General features: G+C 40.9%; 1 protein-coding gene across 4 annotated transcripts in view; it reads left to right on the top strand.

The window, feature by feature from the left end:
• epb41l3b (erythrocyte membrane protein band 4.1-like 3b) overlaps positions 1-22,500 on the top strand; it is a 49,573-nt gene that overhangs the window by 23,995 nt on the left and 3,078 nt on the right. For all 4 annotated transcript variants that reach the window (XM_067452902.1, XM_067452901.1, XM_067452903.1 and 1 more), the window contains exons 9-19: positions 1,150-1,302; positions 1,407-1,504; positions 3,296-3,453; positions 3,740-3,915; positions 5,714-6,277; positions 8,535-8,588; positions 8,686-8,721; positions 15,074-15,136; positions 21,742-21,819; positions 22,013-22,111; positions 22,185-22,265. In XM_067452902.1, coding sequence (XP_067309003.1) covers positions 1,150-1,302; positions 1,407-1,504; positions 3,296-3,453; positions 3,740-3,915; positions 5,714-6,277; positions 8,535-8,588; positions 8,686-8,721; positions 15,074-15,136; positions 21,742-21,819; positions 22,013-22,111; positions 22,185-22,265 — 1,560 coding nt within the window. The remainder of the gene's footprint in view (positions 1-1,149; positions 1,303-1,406; positions 1,505-3,295; positions 3,454-3,739; positions 3,916-5,713; positions 6,278-8,534; positions 8,589-8,685; positions 8,722-15,073; positions 15,137-21,741; positions 21,820-22,012; positions 22,112-22,184; positions 22,266-22,500) is intronic.

Raw genomic sequence — 22,500 nt, 5'->3', positions numbered from 1 at the left:
ACAGGAAAAAGAGGCGACAATTTGCACAAGCTCACCAAAATTGGCCAGTTGAAGACTGGAAAAATGTTGCCTGGTCTGATGAGTCTCGATTTCTGTTGAGACATTCAGATGGTAGAGTCAGAATTTGGCGTAAACAGAATGAGAACATGGATCCATCATGCCTTGTTCCCACTGTGCAGGCTGGTGGAGGTGGTGTAATGGTGTGGGGGATGTTTTCTTGGCACACTTTAGGCCCCTTAGGGCCGATTGGGGCATCGTTTAAATGCCACGGCCGACCTGAGCATTGTTTCTGACCATGTCCATCCCTTTATGACCACCATGTCCCCATCCTCTGATGGCTACTTCCAGCAGGATAATGCACCATGTCACAAAGCTCGGATCATTTCAAACTTGTTTCTTGAACATGACAGTGAGTTGACTGAACTAAAATGCCCGCCACATCTTTTTCAATTAACAGATATTTTTAATAATTTTAGTTTTAGTTGATAATATCCATTAGAAACTAATACAGTTTTATTAATATTTTGAGTTTTATATTTATTTTATTTTAGTTCACTTTTTTGTCATTTTAATTATTTTGGGGTTTTTAATATAAAAACTATATTGACATTTAATAGTTTTCTTAATAATTTAGCTAATTTAACAAAGTTTAACTTAAATACATTTAATAAAATTGTGTGTGTGTGCGCACGTGCGCGTGAGAGCGAGTGTATGTGTGTGTGTGTATAAGCGTATGTAAGTGTGTGTGTGTGTGTGTGTGTGTGAGCATATGTAAGTGTGTGTATGTGTGTAAGCATATGTAAGTTTGTGTGTGTAAGCATGTATGTGTGTGTATGCATGAACACACACATGCACACATACTCTCAAACACGGATGCATTCATTCATTCATTTAATCTCACAACCACACACACACTTGCACACAATTTACATACACACACTTGCACACACACACACACACACACACACAAACACACACACACACAGTCATTCAAACAAACACACTCACACAAACATGTTTTATGTTTTTTAAGTATATTTTATTTTATTTCCAGTTAAGTGTTTGTGTATTTAATAAAGATAATATCCGTGTGTGAGCACAGTCATAACCTCATGTTCGTGTGTGTGTGTGTGTGTGTGTGTTTGTCAGGATTCGGAGAGTGTGGAGATCATGCTGGGAGTTTGTGCCAGCGGCCTCCTCGTCTACAGAGATAAACTCCGCATCAATCGCTTCGCCTGGCCCAAAATACTCAAGATCTCCTACAAGAGGAACAACTTCTACATCAAGGTCCGGCCGGGAGAGGTGAGGGCTGCTCTGTGTGTGTGTGTGTGTGTGTGTGTGTGTGTGTGTGTGTGTGTGTGTGTGTGTGTGAGCGAGATCTGAAGCTTGTATTTCTGTGTTCACAGCTGGAACAGTTCGAGAGCACAATCGGGTTTAAACTCCCCAATCACAAAGCGGCAAAGAGACTGTGGAAGGTGTGTGTGGAGCATCACACGTTCTTCAGGTGAGAGAGACCCGTGTGAGTGTGAGAGTGAGTGTGAGAGTGAGTGTGAGAGTGAGTGTGAGAGTGAGTGTGAGAGTGAGAGTGAGAGTGAGTGTGAGTGTGAGAGTGAGTGTGAGAGTGAGTGTGAGAGTGAGTGTGAGAGTGAGTGTGAGAGTGAGTGTGAGAGTGAGTGTGAGAGTGAGTGTGAGAGTGAGTGTGAGTGTGAGAGTGAGTGTGAGTGTGAGAGTGAGAGTGAGTGTGAGAGTGAGTGTGAGAGTGAGTGTGAGAGTGAGAGTGAGAGTGAGAGTGAGTGTGAGAGTGAGTGTGAGAGTGAGTGTGAGAGTGAGTGTGAGAGTGAGTGTGAGAGTGTGAGAGTGAGTGTGAGAGTGTGAGAGTGAGTGTGAGAGAGAGTGAGTGTGAGAGAGAGTGAGTGTGAGAGAGAGTGAGTGTGAGAGAGAGTGAGAGTGAGAGTGAGAGTGAGAGTGAGTGTGAGAGTGAGAGTGAGTGTGAGTGTGAGAGTGAGTGTGAGAGTGAGTGTGAGTGTGAGTGTGAGAGTGTGAGAGAGTGAGTGTGAGAGTGAGAGTGAGAGTGAGTGAGAGTGAGAGTGAGTGTGAGAGTGAGAGTGTGAGAGAGTGAGTGTGAGAGTGAGTGTGAGAGTGAGAGTGAGTGTGAGAGTGAGTGTGAGAGTGTGAGAGAGTGAGTGTGAGAGTGAGTGTGAGAGTGTGAGAGAGTGAGTGTGAGAGAGAGTGAGTGTGAGAGAGAGTGAGTGTGAGAGAGAGTGAGTGTGAGAGTGAGAGTGAGTGTGAGAGTGAGTGTGAGAGTGAGTGTGAGAGTGAGAGTGAGAGTGAGAGTGAGAGTGAGAGTGAGAGTGAGAGTGAGTGTGAGAGTGAGTGTGAGAGTGAGTGTGAGAGTGAGTGTGAGAGTGAGTGTGAGAGTGAGTGTGAGAGTGAGTGTGAGAGTGAGTGTGAGAGTGAGTGAGTGTGAGAGAGAGTGAGTGTGAGAGTGAGTGTGAGAGTGAGTGTGAGAGTGAGTGTGAGAGAGAGTGAGTGTGAGAGAGAGTGAGTGTGAGAGAGAGTGAGTGTGAGAGAGAGTGAGTGTGAGAGAGAGTGAGTGTGAGAGAGAGTGAGAGTGTGAGTGTGAGAGAGAGTGAGAGAGAGTGAGTGTGAGAGAGAGTGAGAGTGTGAGTGTGAGAGAGAGTGAGAGAGAGTGAGTGTGAGAGTGAGAGTGAGAGTGAGTGTGAGTGTGAGAGTGAGTGTGAGAGTGAGAGTGAGAGTGAGAGTGAGAGTGAGTGTGAGAGTGAGTGTGAGAGTGAGAGTGAGAGTGAGTGTGAGAGTGAGTGTGAGAGTGAGTGAGTGTGAGAGAGAGTGAGAGTGAGTGTGAGAGTGAGTGTGAGAGTGAGTGTGAGAGTGAGTGTGAGAGTGAGTGTGAGAGTGAGTGTGAGAGTGAGTGTGAGTGTGAGAGAGAGTGAGTGTGAGAGAGAGTGAGTGTGAGAGAGAGTGAGTGTGAGAGAGAGTGAGTGTGAGAGAGAGTGAGTGTGAGAGAGAGTGAGAGTGTGAGTGTGAGTGTGAGTGTGAGTGTGAGTGTGAGTGTGAGAGAGAGTGAGAGAGAGTGAGTGTGAGAGTGAGAGTGAGTGTGAGAGTGAGTGTGAGAGTGAGTGTGAGAGTGAGTGTGAGAGTGAGTGTGAGAGTGAGAGTGAGAGTGAGTGTGAGAGAGAGTGAGTGTGAGTGTGAGAGAGAGTGAGTGAGAGTGTGTGAGCGAGCGAGTGTGCGTTAGCGCTCACTGACTAGCTCTCTGATTCCTTTGTCCTGATAGGCTGGTGTCTCCTGAGGCTCCTCCCAAACGCTTCCTGACGTTGGGCTCAAAGTTTCGCTACAGCGGCCGAACTCAAGCTCAGACACGCAGAGCGAGCTCTCAGATCTCACGAGCTGCACCTCTGTTCCAGCGCAGACACACCGTCACCATGGACAGCAGTACGCATCACTCTCACTAACACACATTCTCTCTCTCTCTCACACACAAACACACACACACTCACATTCTTATACATAGACTTACACACACACTCTCTCACACACACATGCATTAATTCACTCACACTTACACACACACTTGCTCACACACTTGGTCACACACACACACAAACTCACACTGAAGCACACACATACATTTACTCTTTTTAAGTTTGATAGCGAGATGAATAATTGAAGTGTGTGTGTGTGTGTGTGTGTGTGTGTGTGTGTGTGTGTGTGGGGTCAGCACCAGTATCGGTCAAACACAACGACGTGAAGAACGACAAACCCGCGGTTGCCATGGACGACCTCATCGGCACGGAAACACCGGAGAAAAAGGCAGAGGAGATGAACTCAGAGGAGGAGGAGAACAAAACCAACAGTGACCAATCAGAGCAAGCCCCGCCCACTTCTGTCGCCAAGGTAACAGAGCCATGCGCTTGAGTTATGATGCGTTAATGATAAGTCAAACTTTTTTTTATCATGTTTTGAAATTTTACCATGAATAAGAGCCCAATGGAATATACATTTAATTCATACAACTTGAATAATTTAATAGTTTATTATTTTTTATTATTGTAGTGAAATATAATTGAATTATGGTAATTAGATAGGATGCTTAATCAATTCAATTCATAAAAATGGAACAATTTAATAATTTCTTAATTTTATTATTATAGTGAAATTTTCTTCTTTTGTAGTTTAATTACATTTTCATAAAGGATATTTCATAATGAATTGATTACCAATTTTGATATGTAATAATTTGTTAAAATGTTATTAATAATAGTGCTGTATGAAATTATTTTTGTAAAAAAATTTTATTCTCAAATTTTGTTTCCATTTAAAAAAAAATTGGTATTCTGTTTTAGTAGTGTAATTTAACAGTTGAAACATTTTATTATGATACAAAAAAAAAATTTAAATCCCCAAATTCGGTTTTAGTACTTTAATTAAATGATACTAATTAAAAATCACTCTTAAGCCCCTTTCCCACTGCGATTCCGGCAAACACACGGATAATGCGACCCGGCATTTGTTCTCGGGCCGCTAGATTTGGTCCATTCTCACTGCCAGCGAAATACCGTAATATGTGCGCTTTCACACACAACCCGTAACGGTCCCGGGTCGAGTCGACACGTGACATCCTGATGTGACGTATAACGGCGAGCGATCTCCGCTTCAGCGCGGAGAGTAAGGAGCTCCGTGGTCTCGACTTGTGTCCAGATTGCGCTCATTTCTGCTTGTTTAATTTGAGTTTCTTTTGTATACGAACACTCTCTGCGTTTAAAACACCGACAAGCTCTTCTGGCACTGCAGGGTTGTGTTATTGAAGAAACAAGCTCTAGGAGTCGCACGATAACTACGCACACGCTGCGGCATTAGTTTCGGCTTTTGTTCACACAGCGCTCGTCCCGGGTCGAATCCCGCAATATTACTAGGTCCCCGACCCGGGTCGAATTCGGTAATCAATCCCGGGACGTGGTGCTTTCACACAGAAGGCGACCCGGCAATGCTCCGGGAATATTGCGGGTCCGTCGTGCAGTGTGAAAGGGGCTATAGAAATGTCACTTTTGTGTCAAAATGCTTTCTATCGGTTTCCATTTTTGTTGATTATTAATCAAAACAGGATCTTTAATCAATTGAATTCATAAAACTTTAACAATTTATCAAAATGAATATGAAACGTTTAGTGTAGTGTACAGCTCCTTGTTAAATTTGTATTAATAATAGTCCTGTATGAAATGTATTATTATTATTTATTTATTTATTTTTTAATTCTCAAATGTTGTGTTTTCAATTTTTTAGTTTTGGGGTGTTCTGTTTTGTTTAGTGTAGTGTACAGCTCTTTGTTTAAATTGTATTAATAATAGTTCTGTATGAAATTATTATTTTAATTTTAATTCTCAAATTTAGTTTAAAATTTTAACATTTTTGGTTATTCTGTGTAGTGTACAGCTCTACTTGTGATGTATTAGTTAATGTGTATGAATTATGAATGTGATGTTCGTAAGCCGAGGCTCATTTCTCTAAAATTGTGTTTTTCAATTTTTTTGGTATTCTGTTTGTGAAGTATAATTGAATAATTTCAACATGTTATAATGATAGTCATTATGATTGTGATGTTCATAAGCCGAGGCTCCTCACACTAATCCGTCTTTTTTCCCGCTTCTCTTTTAAACCGCTTCACACACTCATTTTTCCACCCGTGTGTCATTAGTCGTGTCCGTACTCATCCGACCCGTTGGGCTCCGAGCTCTCCCTCCCGTCCTCTCCCGTCTCCTCCACTAAAGTTCGCCGGAGACGCCGGGAAAGCTTCCGGAAGCGCGCTTCCTCAGCCAGCCCGGCTAAAGCCACGGCGGGGGTGCGGCGCCGGCAGGCCCAAGCGGACCGCAGAGCGGCTCTAATGGAGGAGCGGGTTCTGCTGCTGTCGGCCCGGAAGCAGAGGCTGGACCAGAACCGCACCGGCACGCTCTTCTCCTTCTCTCTCCATCTGCCCGATTTATCCTCGTTTCTGGACGACGACGGATACCTGAGCTTCCCGGACCTCAGCGAGCTGCGCTTCCTGCCGCAGAGCTTGCATCACTTCCTGCCGATCCGCTCTCCTTCGCTCATCCCTTGCTTCCTCTTCATCTTCTTCTTCCTCCTCTCCACGTCGTTCTCTGTGCCGTCCGCGCTCACGCTGTCCTTCCCGCTCGCGCTGTGCCTCTGCTATCTGGAGCCCAAAGCGGCTTCACTCGGGTCCTCTCTCGCACACGGCTTCCAGGACACGTCCGACGACGAGGTGTGTGTGTGTGTGGGCAAGTTTTTGTGAAATATCAGGACACAAATGTGTATAATGCCATGGGTATGACACAGGTATTACAGGAGAGGGTGAAATATGAGGACATTACCCATGGCCCCACTTTACAAAAGTGTGTGTGTGTGTGTGTGTGTGTGTGTGTGTGTGTGTGTGTGTGTGTGTGTGTGTGGTGTAAGGGGATAGAAAATACAGTTTGTACAGTATAAAAACCATTACGCCTATGGAATGTCCCCACATTTCACAAAAACAAACGTGTGAGTGAGTGAGTGTGTGTGTTTCATCTGTTCCTGCTCATCCGTGACTTTACGTGGATTGTCATCGCTAGTGTTTGTGAAAACCTCAAGACTGCACACTTCACCTGGCACCTTTATTTATTATTAGAGCTGGGCAATCGATTAATCACATCCTTAATACAGAGTGTGTGTGTGTGTGTGTGTGTGTGTGTGTGTGTGTGTGTGTGTGTGTGTGTGTGTGTGTGTGTGTGTGTGTGTGTGTGTGTGTGTGTGTGTGAGTGCGTATGTGTGTGAGAGTGAGTGTGTATGCGACAAAATGTGTGCGTGAGAGAGTGTTTATGTGTGTGTGTGCGAGAGTGAGTGTGTGTGCGACAGAATGTGTGCATGAGGGAGTGCGTGTGCGCGTGTGCGTGCATGACGTGAGAGAGTGTGTGTGTGAGTGTGTGAGAGTGAGTGAGTGTGTGTGAGAGAGAATGTGTGCATGAGAGAGTGTGAGTGTACGTCTGTGTGTGCGTGAGTGTGTGCATGAGTGTGTGCATGAGTGTGTGCATGAGTGTGTGCATGAGTGAGTGTGAGAGTGTGTGAGTGAGTGTGTGAGTGAGTGTGTGAGTGAGTGTGTGAGTGAGTGTGTGAGTGAGTGTGTGAGTGAGTGTGTGAGTGAGTGTGTGAGTGTGTGAGTGAGTGAGTGAGTGAGTGAGTGAGTGAGTGAGTGAGTGAGTGAGTGAGTGAGTGTGTGAGTGAGTGTGTGAGTGAGTGAGTGAGTGAGTGAGTGTGTGAGTGAGTGTGTGAGTGAGTGAGTGAGTGAGTGAGTGAGTGAGTGAGTGAGTGAGTGAGTGAGTGAGTGAGTGAGTGTGTGAGTGAGTGTGTGAGTGAGTGTGTGAGTGTGTGAGTGAGTGAGTGAGTGAGTGAGTGTGTGAGTGAGTGTGTGAGTGAGTGTGTGAGTGAGTGTGTGAGTGAGTGAGTGAGTGAGTGAGTGAGTGAGTGAGTGTGTGAGTGTGTGAGTGAGTGAGTGAGTGTGTGTGTGAGTGTGTGAGTGTGTGAGTGAGTGTGTGAGTGTGTGAGTGAGTGTGTGAGTGAGTGTGTGAGTGAGTGAGTGTGTGAGTGAGTGAGTGTGTGAGTGAGTGAGTGAGTGTGTGAGTGAGTGAGTGTGTGAGTGAGTGAGTGTGTGAGTGAGTGTGTGAGTGAGTGAGTGAGTGAGTGAGTGAGTGAGTGAGTGAGTGTGTGAGTGTGTGAGTGAGTGAGTGAGTGTGTGAGTGAGTGTGTGAGTGAGTGTGTGAGTGAGTGTGTGAGTGAGTGAGTGTGTGAGTGAGTGTGTGAGTGAGTGTGTGAGTGAGTGTGTGAGTGAGTGTGTGAGTGTGTGAGTGAGTGAGTGAGTGAGTGAGTGAGTGAGTGAGTGAGTGAGTGTGTGAGTGTGTGAGTGAGTGAGTGAGTGAGTGTGTGTGTGAGTGTGTGAGTGTGTGAGTGAGTGTGTGAGTGTGTGAGTGAGTGTGTGAGTGAGTGTGTGAGTGAGTGAGTGTGTGAGTGAGTGAGTGTGTGAGTGAGTGAGTGAGTGTGTGAGTGAGTGAGTGAGTGTGTGAGTGAGTGAGTGTGTGAGTGTGTGAGTGTGTGAGTGAGTGAGTGAGTGTGAGAGAGAATGTGTGTGTAGATTGATATTGATCATCAAATCCTCATATCGAGTGATTTGTGGAGGATCAAGTGTCACTGAAGACTGGAGGAATTACACACCTCACTATATATTCACAAAGAGAACACGTTATTTTAAAGTTTAAACTCTGCAGCGTGTCGAATCTGGAAAGTGCATGTTATAGTGCAGGAGGTTTGGCTCATCTTACCCCGCATGTCTCCTCATCAAACCTCCATCTGTGGATGCACGGCTCGTCTCTGAATGCCATCCGGAGCGCTTCATATCATCCGCATCGGCTCATCGTGTCTTCATCCCTTCGTGAAGAGTCTGATCTGGCTGTTTTTTTCCTTTATCGCTGCGATCCGTTCTTCCGGGCGAACAGACGGACAGCGAGCAAACCGACTTCGCGTGCGACGACGACTCCACGGCGACCGAGGTGATGATCTTCAGCGCAGCTTTACTCTTCATCTGCTTGAGAAATGGATGTTTTGTTATAATGTGTGTCTCACGTCCTCTCTTCCAAACTCATGCAGTCAGACTTTGAGGACGACTCTGACACGAGGACACAGGTACTGAGATCCGGAGGTTTGATGCTAATCTGAAAGACTAGCAAACCTTCTGCTTTAAAGGGATAGTTGACCCATAAATGAGCCTGTGATGTTTATCTGCTGACCTGCAGTGCGTCCAACATGTAGGTGTGTGTGTTTCTTCAGGAGAACACAAATGAAGATTTTTAACTCAGCCGTTGCAGTCTGCTGGTCATAATGATGTGAATGGGGAACAATTCTATGAGAGTCAAAAAAACATGCTTACACAACACACACACAAACCTGCTGCTCGTGACGACACACTGATGTCTTAAGACACGAACCGATCGGTTTCTGTGAGAAACACAACAGTATTTGTGTTATTTTACCTCATATCAGACGAATCTCATCTAGTGTTCCCATCACCATTACTAAGGTCAAACTGGCGCGATCATAGATATATATTATATAGATTCCTCATTCGGCCGATCCGTGCAGTAGGGCTGTGCGATATTGAATAAAAATGCGATATGAAATATCTTGTTAAATATTTCAAAATGCGATACCATATTGCTATTAGTGTGTAAAATCTATTTAAATTATATTTAAAAAAAATATTTAAAAACGAATAAATGAAACCATTTGTGTGTCACATTCTTTCTGGGAAAAGAAAGCATCGCTACAACTTCTAAAAGTCACCAGCAGTGTTTTAGCAAACATTTATGTCACAAATCGTTCATGTTTCGGTGTGTGTGTGTCAGACAGCGCGAGACTGCAAGTTATTGTATTCCGCAAATGATTGCGTTAAATAACTCTTTATAAGATCAAGCAAGTTCCATAAGTAACAGTCGTGTGCTCAGTCCATTCTCTGCTATGCGTCAACCTAAAACAGACACTTTTCACAATGTTGAAGTAGCGTATTAAAATCATTTAGATATTGCATGCTGTTGCGATATGTACATTTGCGACATTTCAATATATTGCACAGCCCTACCGCGCAGGCACTAATGAGGAATCTATATATATATATATCTATGATCACACCAGTTTGACCTTAGTAATGGTGATGGGAACACTAGATGAGATTCGTCTGATATGAGGTAAAATAACACAAATACTGTTGTGTTTCTCACAGAGACCGATCGGTTCGTGTCTTCAGACATCAGTGTGTCGTCACGAGCAGCAGGTTTGTGTGTGTGTGTTGTGTAAGCATGTTTTTTTGACTCTCATAGAATTGTTCCCCATTCACATCATTATGACCGGCAGACTGCAACGGCTGAGTTAAAAATCTTCATTTGTGTTCTCCTGAAGAAACACACACACCTACATGTCGGACGCACTGCGGGTCAGCAGATAAACATCAGGCTCATTATTGGCTGAACTATCCCTTTAAGCCATTTCAACAGGAACCATCCATCAGCTCACAGTCCTGTCATCACTGCACGTTTGATTTCCTTTTCTTTCCCTCCTTCTTTCTCTAGTATAGTTTCATAAAGCGGATTAAAGGAGAGAACGTTTTCGTCAAGCACAGTAATCTCATGTTGGAGGTTTGTGAAGCGTGAGGTGGCGTGTGTTTTGGATTATGATCATATGAGCCGGTCCATAACTGTAAACTGCAGTCAATCCTAACGGCACGAGATTGTTCTTGCTTTGACTTTAAATGCAGTGTTTCGAGCCCTTGCATGAATTAAAACATTACAAATTTCCAAATTGCACAAACGGATCTTTGTGTTTAACATATGATGTGATGCACGTCAATAAAGCCCTACGAATACTATATCCCGAATATTATATCCCTAAGAATATTATATCCCGAATACTATATCCCTAAGAATACTATATCCCTAAGAATACTATATCCCTAAGAATACTATATCCCTAAGAATACTATATCCCTAAGAATACTATATCCCTAAGAATACTATATCCCTAAGAATACTATATCCCTAAGAATACTATATCCCTAAGAATACTATATCCCTAAGAATACTATATCCCTAAGAATACTATATCCCTAAGAATACTATATCCCTAAGAATACTATATCCCTAAGAATACTATCTATTCTACTATCTACTACTTCATCTGTGTGTGAAGATGAGCGGAGGTCTGACGGCTGGCCAACCACAGGAGGAATTAATCACACTATTCACACTACAGGCTGAACTAACCCTTTAAAGTGTAAATCACTCACGCTTATTGCTTCGTTCGTGTCTAGTGTGAACTAAATAAGTGTGTGTGTCATGGTGTGAATAAGACTAAATTAAAAATAGCTCACTAAACTAACACTGTTTGCCCCCTTGTGGAACAACCGGCTAGTGCAAAACATTCAATGTGCTGTGTGTTCTGTTCTAGTGAATAACTCTGCATAATGTACTCGAACAAACCGAATTATACTTTGGGCTAAATTCAGCCGGAAGCTTTGAGCAGTGAAAAGTATTGGAAGCTTGTTTTTGTCACGGAATAAAACCAAAAAATAGGTAATTGCAATTTCTTCCAAGTTTATATCTCACAAAACGTACTTGTATATAAACTCAGAATTGTGAGATAAACAGTTGCACTGGAAAAAATGCTTTTCTTACTTAGTATTATTATTAAGAAACATTTACTAGACAAGTAAAGTCTTGTTTTGAGGAAAAATAACTCAAAATTAAGAGTTTTTGCTTAAAATAAGATAAATAATCTGCCAATGGGGTAAATAAAATAATGTTGTTTTAAGATTATTTTTCTCACCCCATTGGCAGATTATTTATCTTATTTTAAGCAAAAACTCTTAATTTTGAGTTATTTTCCCCCAAAACAAGACAATTACTTCTGCTTGTCTAGTAAATACTTCTTGTTTTAAGAATTTTTAGATGTTTGGACTAGAAACAAGACAAAAATACTGAGTAAGAAAAGCATTTTTTTGCAGTGAGCAATTACCTTTTATTATTTTTTTATATGGTGGCAGAAAAAACCCAGAACATTGCAAGATGTAAACTCAAAATTATGAGTTTATAACTTGCAACTCCAGGAAAAGATAATTCCCTGGTAAAAAAAAAAAAACAAGCTTCCAAAGAAAAGTCAGTCGCTGCGTCTGAAATCGCGTAGTCTTTGAGTTGGTCCCGTGGCCTCATGGGATAGTAAAGTGCGCATCTAATGCACACTTCAGAATCTCGCCGGAAGTAGTGCCGTATATACCCCAATATAAGACAAGGTCTTGTGTCCTAAAAATAGGCTGAACAATGGGGGCTCGTCTTATATTCGTGATATAGAAATGCCCTTTAAAAAAGGTGAACATATCACAAATATGCAGATTTAAATATGCCAAAGCTGATTGAACACTGGTGAGAATATTGCTTTAGAATAAATTGTATTTATAATGCAAAAAAAATAAACGGTTTTTTTTTTTCAGACAAGCACATTTTTTACTTGGAGAATTGAATGAGCAATTTACTAAACACATGAACATGCTTGATGTTGAGTCCTGTAATGAACGGTGTTTAAAAAAATTCCAATGAATTATCAGGAGAATTTTCAAATTAAAAAAAAAAATTCCTGACAAAAATCTCTTTTTCCCCAAAAAATAAGTCTGGAAAATGGTGTGGTCTTATATTCAGGGTCGTCTTATATCCGGGTATATACGGTATACGGTTTGCGCTTTTCGTCTACCGTTTTTCTACTGTGAATTCGGACATTGGCTCATACGTTATAGTAGAGAAGTATTCGGTTTGGGACGCAGCGAATGACTTTGGCTTGAGATCTTTGCATTGCCCTGCCCCATCTGATCTTTCCCTGTGATGTGATTGGTGGGTCAGGAGACAGACACGCCCACAGAGCTAAAGCAGCATCACCTGAGCGTCAGTGAGCTGAAGAGGTCCTTTTTGGAGATGCGATGTGAAGCCTCTGGTGTGAGCGAATGGGACACGAGACTGTCCTCGTCCCCTCGTCTCTGTGCTCGATTGGACGAGCCTTCGTCGATTAAACCCCTCGTGTGCTCGCAGGCAGTAAGACGTGTGCAGTTGGAGTGACACTAATGTCATTAACAACAGAAACAGAAAAGCTCTGTAAATCTGCACTTTAACTTAGGACACTTGGTGTATGTCTTTTTTCCATATCACATATTTTAGTAACCATCAAATCACCGAAGGTGCGTCGGCACACATGCATTCGTTAGTCTTCTTCCTCTACACTGAAAAAAATGCTCTTCTTATTTAGTTTTTTTTTTCTTGTTTCCAGTCCAAAATATCTAAATAATCTTAAATCAAGATGCATTTAATAGAAAAGTAAAATTACAATAATTTTTTTCTTGTTTTCTGGGGAAAAATATCTAAATGAAGTGAGTTTTTGCTTAAAAAAGGAAAAATGATCTGCCAATGGGGTGAGAAAAATAATCTTATTTCTGTTTGGGACGGAAACAAGAAACAAGATTATTTTTCTTAAGCATTTTTTGCAGTGTACCTTCTTCCTCTTCCTCCTCTTCTTCTTCTTCCCATTGAACCGTATGGTAAAACGTTGTGAGATTTGGCACACAGATAGAAGATAGTCCAAACATCAACCACACCAATTTTGGAGTCTCTAACTCAATCGCTCTTGCGCCACCTGCTGTCCAAAGTTTCACTTCCATTTATGCTCAACTTTTGGGCTGTAAGGGCTAGAAGCAGAATTCAAGACATCATGAACATTTTTATGACATTTTGAAAGGGTTTTTGAACTCAGATGGTTAATCTGATTTTCACCAAAATTGGCTTAGATCATCTTCAGACCATGGCAACAAAAGAAACCTGTAAATCAAACTGATTCGTTAAACCGTTCGTTAATAATGCGCAAACAAATTTGGCCAAGAACACGTCAAAATGAACGTGAGGCCATATCTCCGCAGAGCTTAAGCACATTCTGACCAAACCTGGTGTGTGTTAACCATGACCTGAGGTTACCTGCACAGGTTCCACACAGTGCCACCTAGTGGTCAGGAGATATGGAACATGGCTATTTTTGCTTATAGCTTCTGAATGGTTTGGTCTGTTTAGATTTAGTATCGCATGCAGAGTCAAACAATACCTATTTTCCCATGTTGGGCATCGGCCAATTAACATTTTGTCATAAAATACTAGATTTACAAACATATTGGCATATTGTTAGGAAACTGTAAGTGTCATGTGCACCATGCCCTGGAGGTACTCAGTTTCAGGGCTGTGCCATCTTGTGGTCAATAATTATAATGAAGTTTCAAAAAATGCGAAGTTTTTTTTATTAATTTTGTCAATTGTAATGAAAATTTTATAACCTTATTAGATCGCTTGGGTCATGCCGAGAACATTGATACCAATTTTGCTCTAGTCAGCCAAACTTCCAGTCCGCCATTTTGATTTTCTTTAAAAACACACTTTTTCAAACTACTCATTTCTCTGTTTTTTTGTTGTTGTTTTTTTACGGAAATTGAATGTGTTTATCCTCAGAACTTGATGACAAAAGAAGAAAAAAAAACGATTGAAGTCAATTCGTCAAATCTTTCTCGTTTAACATCAGAACAAATTCTACAAACACGCCAAAATGATTAATGGTTGATGTGAATTTCACCAAAATTGGCTTAGATCATCTTCAGACCATGGCAATAAAAGAAACCTGTAAATCAAGCTGATTCGTTAAACCGTTCTTTAATAATGCGCAAGCAAATTTGGCGAAAAACACATCAAAATGAACGTGAGGCCATATCTCCGCAACGCTTTAGCGTATTCAGACTAAACTTGGTGTGTGTTATGACATCCATGACCTGAAAGTACCTGTACACTTTTGGCGCAGTGCCACCTAGTGGTCAGGAGATATGGACATTTGTTGTTGTTTTGCTAATAACTTCTGAACAGTTTAACCCAAAAATCAATCTAAAAAAAATGTCACCCAACACTGACCGCAACAGATCAATTTGGTGTCAGTGCCACCTAATGGTCAAAAGTTATAATTATATTTTACATTACAAGTGATTGTATTTATGGATTTAACGATTTTGCTTAAAACGGTTTCCAAATGTCTTTAACGTCTGGTGCTTGGCTCCTTATGTTTATTTTTCCGCATTAACAATTCTACTTGTAGAATAACTGAGCTCTTTATTTCACAGTGTGTTTTGAGGACTAACTCGACTCGTCAACCTGGTTGTTAAATGGTTTAACCCATAAATGATTGGATTAGAGGCGTTTCTTAAGCAGAGTTAGATCATTTTTTTGAATTTAGTTTTGCATTTTGTATCCGTCATCCATCCAATGTGTGTTTTTGTTTTTTGGTTTAATGTCACTGATGATGATTCCTGCATGATCACTCATTCTGTGCTTTATAAGAGGCATTTCACTTCACCAACCTCTCACACATTTAACTAATTACATTATCCTGATGTTCATCAGCCCTATTTCTGTGTCTGTAGGTGTCAGAGGAGGATAAAGCCGAACCTGAAGATGTTGCTGAAAAGCCCGATCACGCTGTTGAGGTTAGACATTACGGTTTACTACTATGGAAGCTTATGTGTTGCAATATTCAATTTGCAATGCAATATGTAAAATGGCAATGCATTTCAGTATTTCAATTTACATTTTCCATACCATATGTGCAACATTTGGAGCATAATGATCATTCAAATTGAATAGTACAATTTACATTTGCTATTTCCTACAGTAGTTTAAAATATAATTTAAACATATATTTTAATGCTTTATAAGTTGCAAAATTAAAATGAAAATGTATTACAGAAATTATTACATGAAAATGCAATCGCAAGTATCTTAACTGGGAGTGTAAATGCAATTAAGATAAATAACATTGGGGCGGCAGTGGCTCAGTGGTTCATGTAGGTTGTCTACAAACCAGAAGGTTGGTGGTTCAATCCCCGGTTCCACCTGACCAAGTGTCGAAGTGTCCATGAGCAAGACACCTAACCCCAGCTGCTCCCGACGAGCTGGATGGCGCCTTACATGGTTGACATCGCCGTCGGTGTATGAATGGGTGAATGTGAGGCAAAAATGTAAAGCGCTTTGGATAAAAGCGCTATATAAATGCAGTCCATTTAACATTTAACCCCTTAACTGTCACCGTCCTGTATACGGGACGCCTACGTTTACTTCATTATATTTCACTTAAATCCTCATGCAATCATGACAAACTATATATTGTTGGAAAGGTCTAACACTCCTGAAGAGATATGTGTCCATTGTTTTATGATAAAAATTACATGATAACAATAAAATAGTCATTTATGACGAGAGTGCCCCTCAAAAAAAAATCTACATCATAACAACAGGTATAACCTTTAACTACTTTGTAATGAAAATATTTTCTTATCTCGACAAAACGCATATCATTTGAAAGGTCTGAGTCTCAATGTTCCATATTTGGTTACTGTTTTATGATGAAAGGGATATTTGGACAGAAATTTAGAGGAAAATACATCAAATAAACAATCAATGGAAACTGAATGACACCCGGTGGCTATTTTTGGTATAGCGCCTTAACAAAATTTCATGGGGACTTCAATTTTTGTGATATCAACTTCAAATTTGGAACACAATTTGGTTAGACATATGGTTTTTATTTCTTAGCAATTTTAGAGTAAAACATTTTTTGTAAAATATTTATTTTATATAAAATAAATAATATTTAGTACTGTATTTTTCATTTTCAATAAATTTAAACTTCCATAACTTTTCTATAATGTAATATTTTGAAATGCTTTCACTTCAGCAATACTCTGCTGGTTGTCATCTTTAAATCAATACCTTAGAAACTTAAGTCTATATTCCAAAGCATTCATGAATTACAGCCCTTTAAGTTTGGATTGTGCATTTTCATGACTATTCTCAAAAAGGGGGGTGACAGTAAAGGGGTTAAATGATAATTTTGCTACAATTTTTGCTTAAAAATTTTAAATTTTCATTTTGCAACTTATAAAGCATCAAAATATATGTTTAAATTATATTTTAAACTAGTGTAGGAAATAGCAAATGTAAATTGTACTATTCAATTTGAATGATCATTTTGCTCCAAATGTTGCACACATGGTATGGAAAATGTACATTTAAAATACTGAAATGCATTGCCATTGTACATATTGCATTGCAAATTGAATATTGCTACACATATACTACATTGTGCATGCATTCACTGCTCAAGGCTGTTTATTTGATTCATTCTAGAGAATATGTGGTCATATTTCATCCCAAAATTTGTCATTTTCAAGTTTTAAGAATTTAAAAATTCCAATGTCCTTGTTTCTCTTTGGAAACGCTTCTGACAGTGATTTAGGCAAACTTGGTGTTGTGAAGCTTATTTACTACAGTGCCAGACAATCGTGGGAACTCCTGCAAGAATTTAACTTTGCCATGATCTGTAAACCCTCCTTCACAGCCAACATGTTTCCTACAGCGTGTTTTATTAAACCCTCGGCGTGTTCGTCTCACTGCGGGGTTTATCGCAGTCTTCAGACTCAAAGGGATTTTCAGAGGACAATCCGTCTGACTGTGAGATGCCATCGGGATTTGTTTAATCTGTCTGGGAAACTGTCTCAGAGATTAATAAGATGAGCTTTAGATCTGCTAAACCATTGTGTGTTTTACAGGTGAAGCTGGCGTATCTGTTGGATCGACTCCATTGCTTTAAATCCACATAACTCTATTCTTAAAGAACATCTGTTTAATATGATCTTTAGTATTTGTGATGTTTTATAACTGATCCATTAGGGGGTTGATTTAGAGCCTTGACTCTTTTGTGGTAAATGGACTGCATTTATATAGCGCTTTTAACAGACCCATGGCCATCCAAAGCGCTTTACATCTTGCCTCACATTCACTCTCTCATTCACACACCGACGGGTTTTTTTTTAAGACCTTCGGTAAATCTACAAATGTATTTACACTGCAATAAATGCTTTTCTTACTTAGTATTTTTATCTCGTTTCTAGTCAAAATATCTAAAAATTCTTACATTAAGAAACATTTACTAGACAAGCAAAAATTATTGTCTTGTTTTGGGAAAAATAACTCAAAATGAAGAGAGTTTTTGCTTAAAATAAGATAAATAATCTGCCAGTGAGGTGAGAAAAATAATCTTGTTTTCTGTTTGAATTAAGATTATTTTTCTCACCCCATTGGCAGATTATTTATCTTATTTTAAGCAAAAACTCTTTTCATTTGGAGTTATTTCTCCCCAAAACAAGACAATTACTTTTGCTTGTCTAGTAAATACTTCTTGTTTTAAGAATTTTTAGATGTTTGGACTAGAAACAAGACAAAAATACTGAGAAAGAAGAGCATTTTTTTGCCGTGTAGTTTCAAGAAGCTTGAAACGGGAACATCAAGACACCAAATTATAAAACAAAAACACACGCGGGTCGTATATCTCACCGACTTCGGCTCTAGTGAAGGACAGACATTCAGATCAGATGTGGGTTCAAAATAAACGGGATTATGGGAAACTAGTCGAGACAAGCCAGAGTAACATAGAGCGGTTGTCCATCAGATACAGCGGCTTAGATTCACATGCAGGTATTGTGAATCTCACAGATCAATTGGTGGGCTAATTCATTTGACGTTTGTTCTTTAGTGAGTTGATCATCATTGTTGGATAGTAGAGGGATGCATGAATGTCTGAGAGGAATAATTGTGACCCAAGGACTTGCATCTGAAAGACAACAGCTTTTATACAGCAAACACACTTTGTTGTTAACTTTGGGGTCACTTTTGTGGCAGAGCTCCTTTAAATGTGGATGCTGTTGACGCAGCAAGTGGTTTTACTCCAATAAACACTGACAGTGACGTAAGGTGTGCCGTTTTTGTCCCAGAGTTCAGTTGCTCCACAGGTGGAGGTGTGCTGTGAGACACAGGTACAAACTCCCTCTGCTGGTGAAAAAGAGACGTATATGAAGTCCCTGAATGAGGCCATTGCGATGGGAAGACGCTCTTCATGGGCTTCAAATCGGGAAGAAAAAGGTGCCATTCTGGAAGGTGAAGCTTTGGACAGCAGAAGCTGTCATAAGGATTTGCTCTACATCTGGGATCCAAAACACCAAAGTATTGAAGTTGAAGATGAAAATAAGGACACTCCAATGGAAACTCCATCTGGAGGAGGAGAAACCAGTTCAGAAACCCAAGAGATTCCTGCTGGAAACCAAGAAGTAGTGTTACATGAAGAAGATGAAGACTTGCTCCAAATCTGGGATCCAAAAAAACAAAGTATTGAGGTTGAAGAAGAAATCAGGGAAACTGCAATGGAAGAAGCCAACTCAGAAACCCGAGAGATTACTGCTGGCAACCAAGAGCTGATGTGCTATGAAGAAGAAGATTTGGACCAAATCTGGGCTCTGAAACACTTAAGTACTAAAGTTAAAGAAGAAATCAGGGAAACTGCAATGGAAGAAAACACCATAGAAACCCAAGAGATTTATGCTGGAACCCAAGAAGTCTTTTGCCATGAAGAAGGAGCTTTGCACCAGATCTGGGATCTGAAACACCAAAGTATTGAGGTTGAAGACAAAAACAAGGAAACTCTAATGAAAACTCTACCTGGAGATGAAATAGCCACCATAGAAACCCAAGAGATTCTTGCTGAAACCCAAGAAGTATTTTGTCACGAAGACGATTTGCTCCAAATCTGGGGTCCGAAACACCAAAGTATTGAAGTTGAAGATGAAAATAAGGACACTACAATGGAAACTCCATCTGGAGGAGGAGAAACCAGTTCAGAAACCCAAGAAATTCCTGCTGGAAACCAAGAAGTAATTTGCCATGAAGAAGATGAAGACTTGCTCCAAATCTGGGATCTGAAACACCAAAGTATTGAGGATGAAGAAATCAGAGAAACTGCAATGGAAGAAGCCACCATAGAAACCCAAGAGATTATTTCTGGAACCCAAGAGCTGATGTGCCATGAAGGAGATTTGCACCAATTATGGGATCTGAAACCCCAAAGTATTGAAGTTGAAGAGAAAAACAAGGAAACTGCAATGGAAACTCCATCTGGAGAAAACACCATAGAAACCCAAGAGATTTCTGCTGGAACCCAAGAAGTCATTTGTCTTGAAGATGATTTGCTCCAAATCTGGGATCCGAAACACCAAAGTATTGAAGTTGAAGATGAAAATAAGGAAACTCCATCTGGAGGAGGAGACACCAGTTTAGAAACCCAAGAAATTCCTGCTGGAAACCAAGAAGTCATTTGCCATGAAGAAGATGAAGACTTGCTCCAAATCTGGGATCTAAAACACCAAAGTATTGAGGATGAAGAAATCAAGGAAACTGCAATGGAAGAAGCCACCTCAGAAACCCAAGAGATGTTGGAGAATGCGATGTCGGTGTTGTCCCACAACAGCATGGAGAGTTTTGATCAAGAACACGTCGACCAAGCATTTAGAGAAACTTTCAATCATTCTCAGCTCTTGTTCTTTAATGAAGAGGACGAGTCCATCAACTCAGAGACTCAATATTATGGAGAATTTCCACTTTATATCCCGTCAGATTCATCAACCGAGCAGAACCAGACAGAAGACCGACCTCAAGAGAAGATGCTCCTCAACGTTAAAGATGAAGCCGATCCGTCTCGTTCCCAAGCAGACGAGCAGTCGAGGTTTCAAACCTCAGTTCTTTCGGAAACCAAAGTGTTGTCCAGACAAAATGAGGAGAATAAAGAGCAGAAAGTGGCTTCATGGGAAATAAAGCATGAACATACAGTAGAGGTAACCAATCCCATCAGGGTGTGTTGACACCAGCACTGACTAACGATGGACAGCCTCTCCTTCTTCTGATGGGGTTGAGCACATTAAATGCACGCTCACAGATGTTGTTTTAACACACGGTTGAACACACGCATGTCATGAGCAGCTGGATCTCTAATAAATCCAGTTCAGTCAGGACCACTGCACTGCAAAAAATACTTTTCTTACTCAGTATTTTTGTCTTGTTTCTAGTCTAAATATCTAACAATTCTTACATTAAGAAACATTTACTAGACAAGCAAACATTATTGTCTTGTTTTGGGGGAAAATAACTCAAAATGAAGAGAAATTTTGCTTAAAGCTACACTGTGTAACCATTTTAGTTTATTCTTAGCTAAAACACTTAGTTCTTTCAAATATATATATGTGCTCATTAATGTATATTTACTTCTTTCAAGTAATAATGCATTCTCGTAAGTTTATAATATGCCGTTGGAAACATACGGGTGAGGGGTTTGAGTGCCGGCCACCATGTTGGCCCTCCATCTTGAAAGTACAGTAGCCAAAGAGGGACATACCCGTAAATTCAAGCTTCGCCTTTCGTGTTTTAACACTCGATGGCACTCATGGACGAGGTCGAACTGGAAGCCGTGTTAATCTTGGACTAAATCGGCCACCGTAGGAGTTAAAACAAAATCCTCAAGTTTTTTTTCTTCACGAAATCAGAATTGAGAGGAACGGAAAACTAATATTCACTGGATGGTCATTAACCTTTACACCGCTAGATGGGGAAAATATCACACAGTGGAGCTTTAAAATAAGATAAATAATCTGCCAGTGGCATAAGAAAAATAATAATGTTTTAAGATTATTTTTCTCACCCCATTGGCAGATTATTTATCTTATTTTAAGCAAAAACTCTCTTCATTTTGAGTTATTTTTTCCCAAAACTAGACAATTGCTTTCACTTGTCTAGTAAATACTTCTTGTTTTAAGAACTTTTAGATGTTTGGACTAGAAACAAGACAAAAATACTGAGTAAGCTGATCAAGTCTTTTCTCATTTCTACTACATTAATGACCCAGTTTAGACACAGATTCATCTTCCCAGTGCTGAAGCATTCCTTTAATATCCAAAGAAAGGTTCTTCAGATTCTAAAATGGTTTAAAAAATGGTTCTTTTAAGAACCGTTCACAAGACTGTTCTTCAGGGAACCAAAAATGGTTCTTCTATGGCATCAGCGTGAAAACCCCTTTTTGGTTCCTCCTGGCACCCTTATTTTTAAGGCTGTACGCTTGAATTCCATTGGAGCGCTCCGGCTCCGTCAGGGTTTGCTCTGATTTGCTGAAGTGTTTGCGGCGGATTTGCAGTGATTTGTGTTTCTGGATCCGCAGTCGGAGGAGCCGGTTAAAGACGACGAGGTTCCCGTGGTTCACACCGAGACCAAGACCATCACATACGAGTCTTCTGAGGTAACACACACTCCTCTGCCTGACGAAGGTTTACAGTTGAATCTCGTGTGTTTGTTAGTTGTAAAGTGTGTGTGTGTGTGTGTGTGTGTGTGTGTGTGTGTGTGTGTGTGTGTGTGTGTGTGTGTGTGTGTGTGTGTGTGTGTGTGTGTGTGTGTGTGTGTGTGTGTGTGTGTGTGTGTGTGTGTGTGTGTAGGTTGATACCAATGGTGACTCGGATCCAGGCGTCCTCATGAGCGCGCAGACGATCACGTCGGAGAAGAACAGCACCACCACCACCACACACATCACGAAGGTCCTCCATGTTTTAATGCTCAGAATCCGCCGAGATTAACTCAGATGTTTAACGGCTTGATTGTGTTTGTCAGACGGTGAAGGACGGCGTCTCAGAGACTCGCATCGAGAAGAGGATCGTCATCAGCGGCGACGCCGACATCGACCACGACCAGGTACAGCGTCACACACACACACACACGGACAGACACACACACGGACACGGACGGACACACACACGAACACGGACGGACACACACACGAACACGGACGGACACACACACGCACAGACAGACACACACACACACACACACACACACACACGGACACAGACATACACACACGGACGGACACACACAGAGACACACTTACATACTCACACATTGAGACGGACATCAGTGTGTCTTGCTA

The sequence above is a fragment of the Pseudorasbora parva genome, chromosome 9, assembly GCF_024679245.1.
Source record: "Pseudorasbora parva isolate DD20220531a chromosome 9, ASM2467924v1, whole genome shotgun sequence".
Taxonomy (NCBI): Eukaryota; Metazoa; Chordata; class Actinopteri; order Cypriniformes; family Gobionidae; genus Pseudorasbora; species Pseudorasbora parva.
This window is presented reverse-complemented; position numbering and strand designations above follow the sequence as displayed.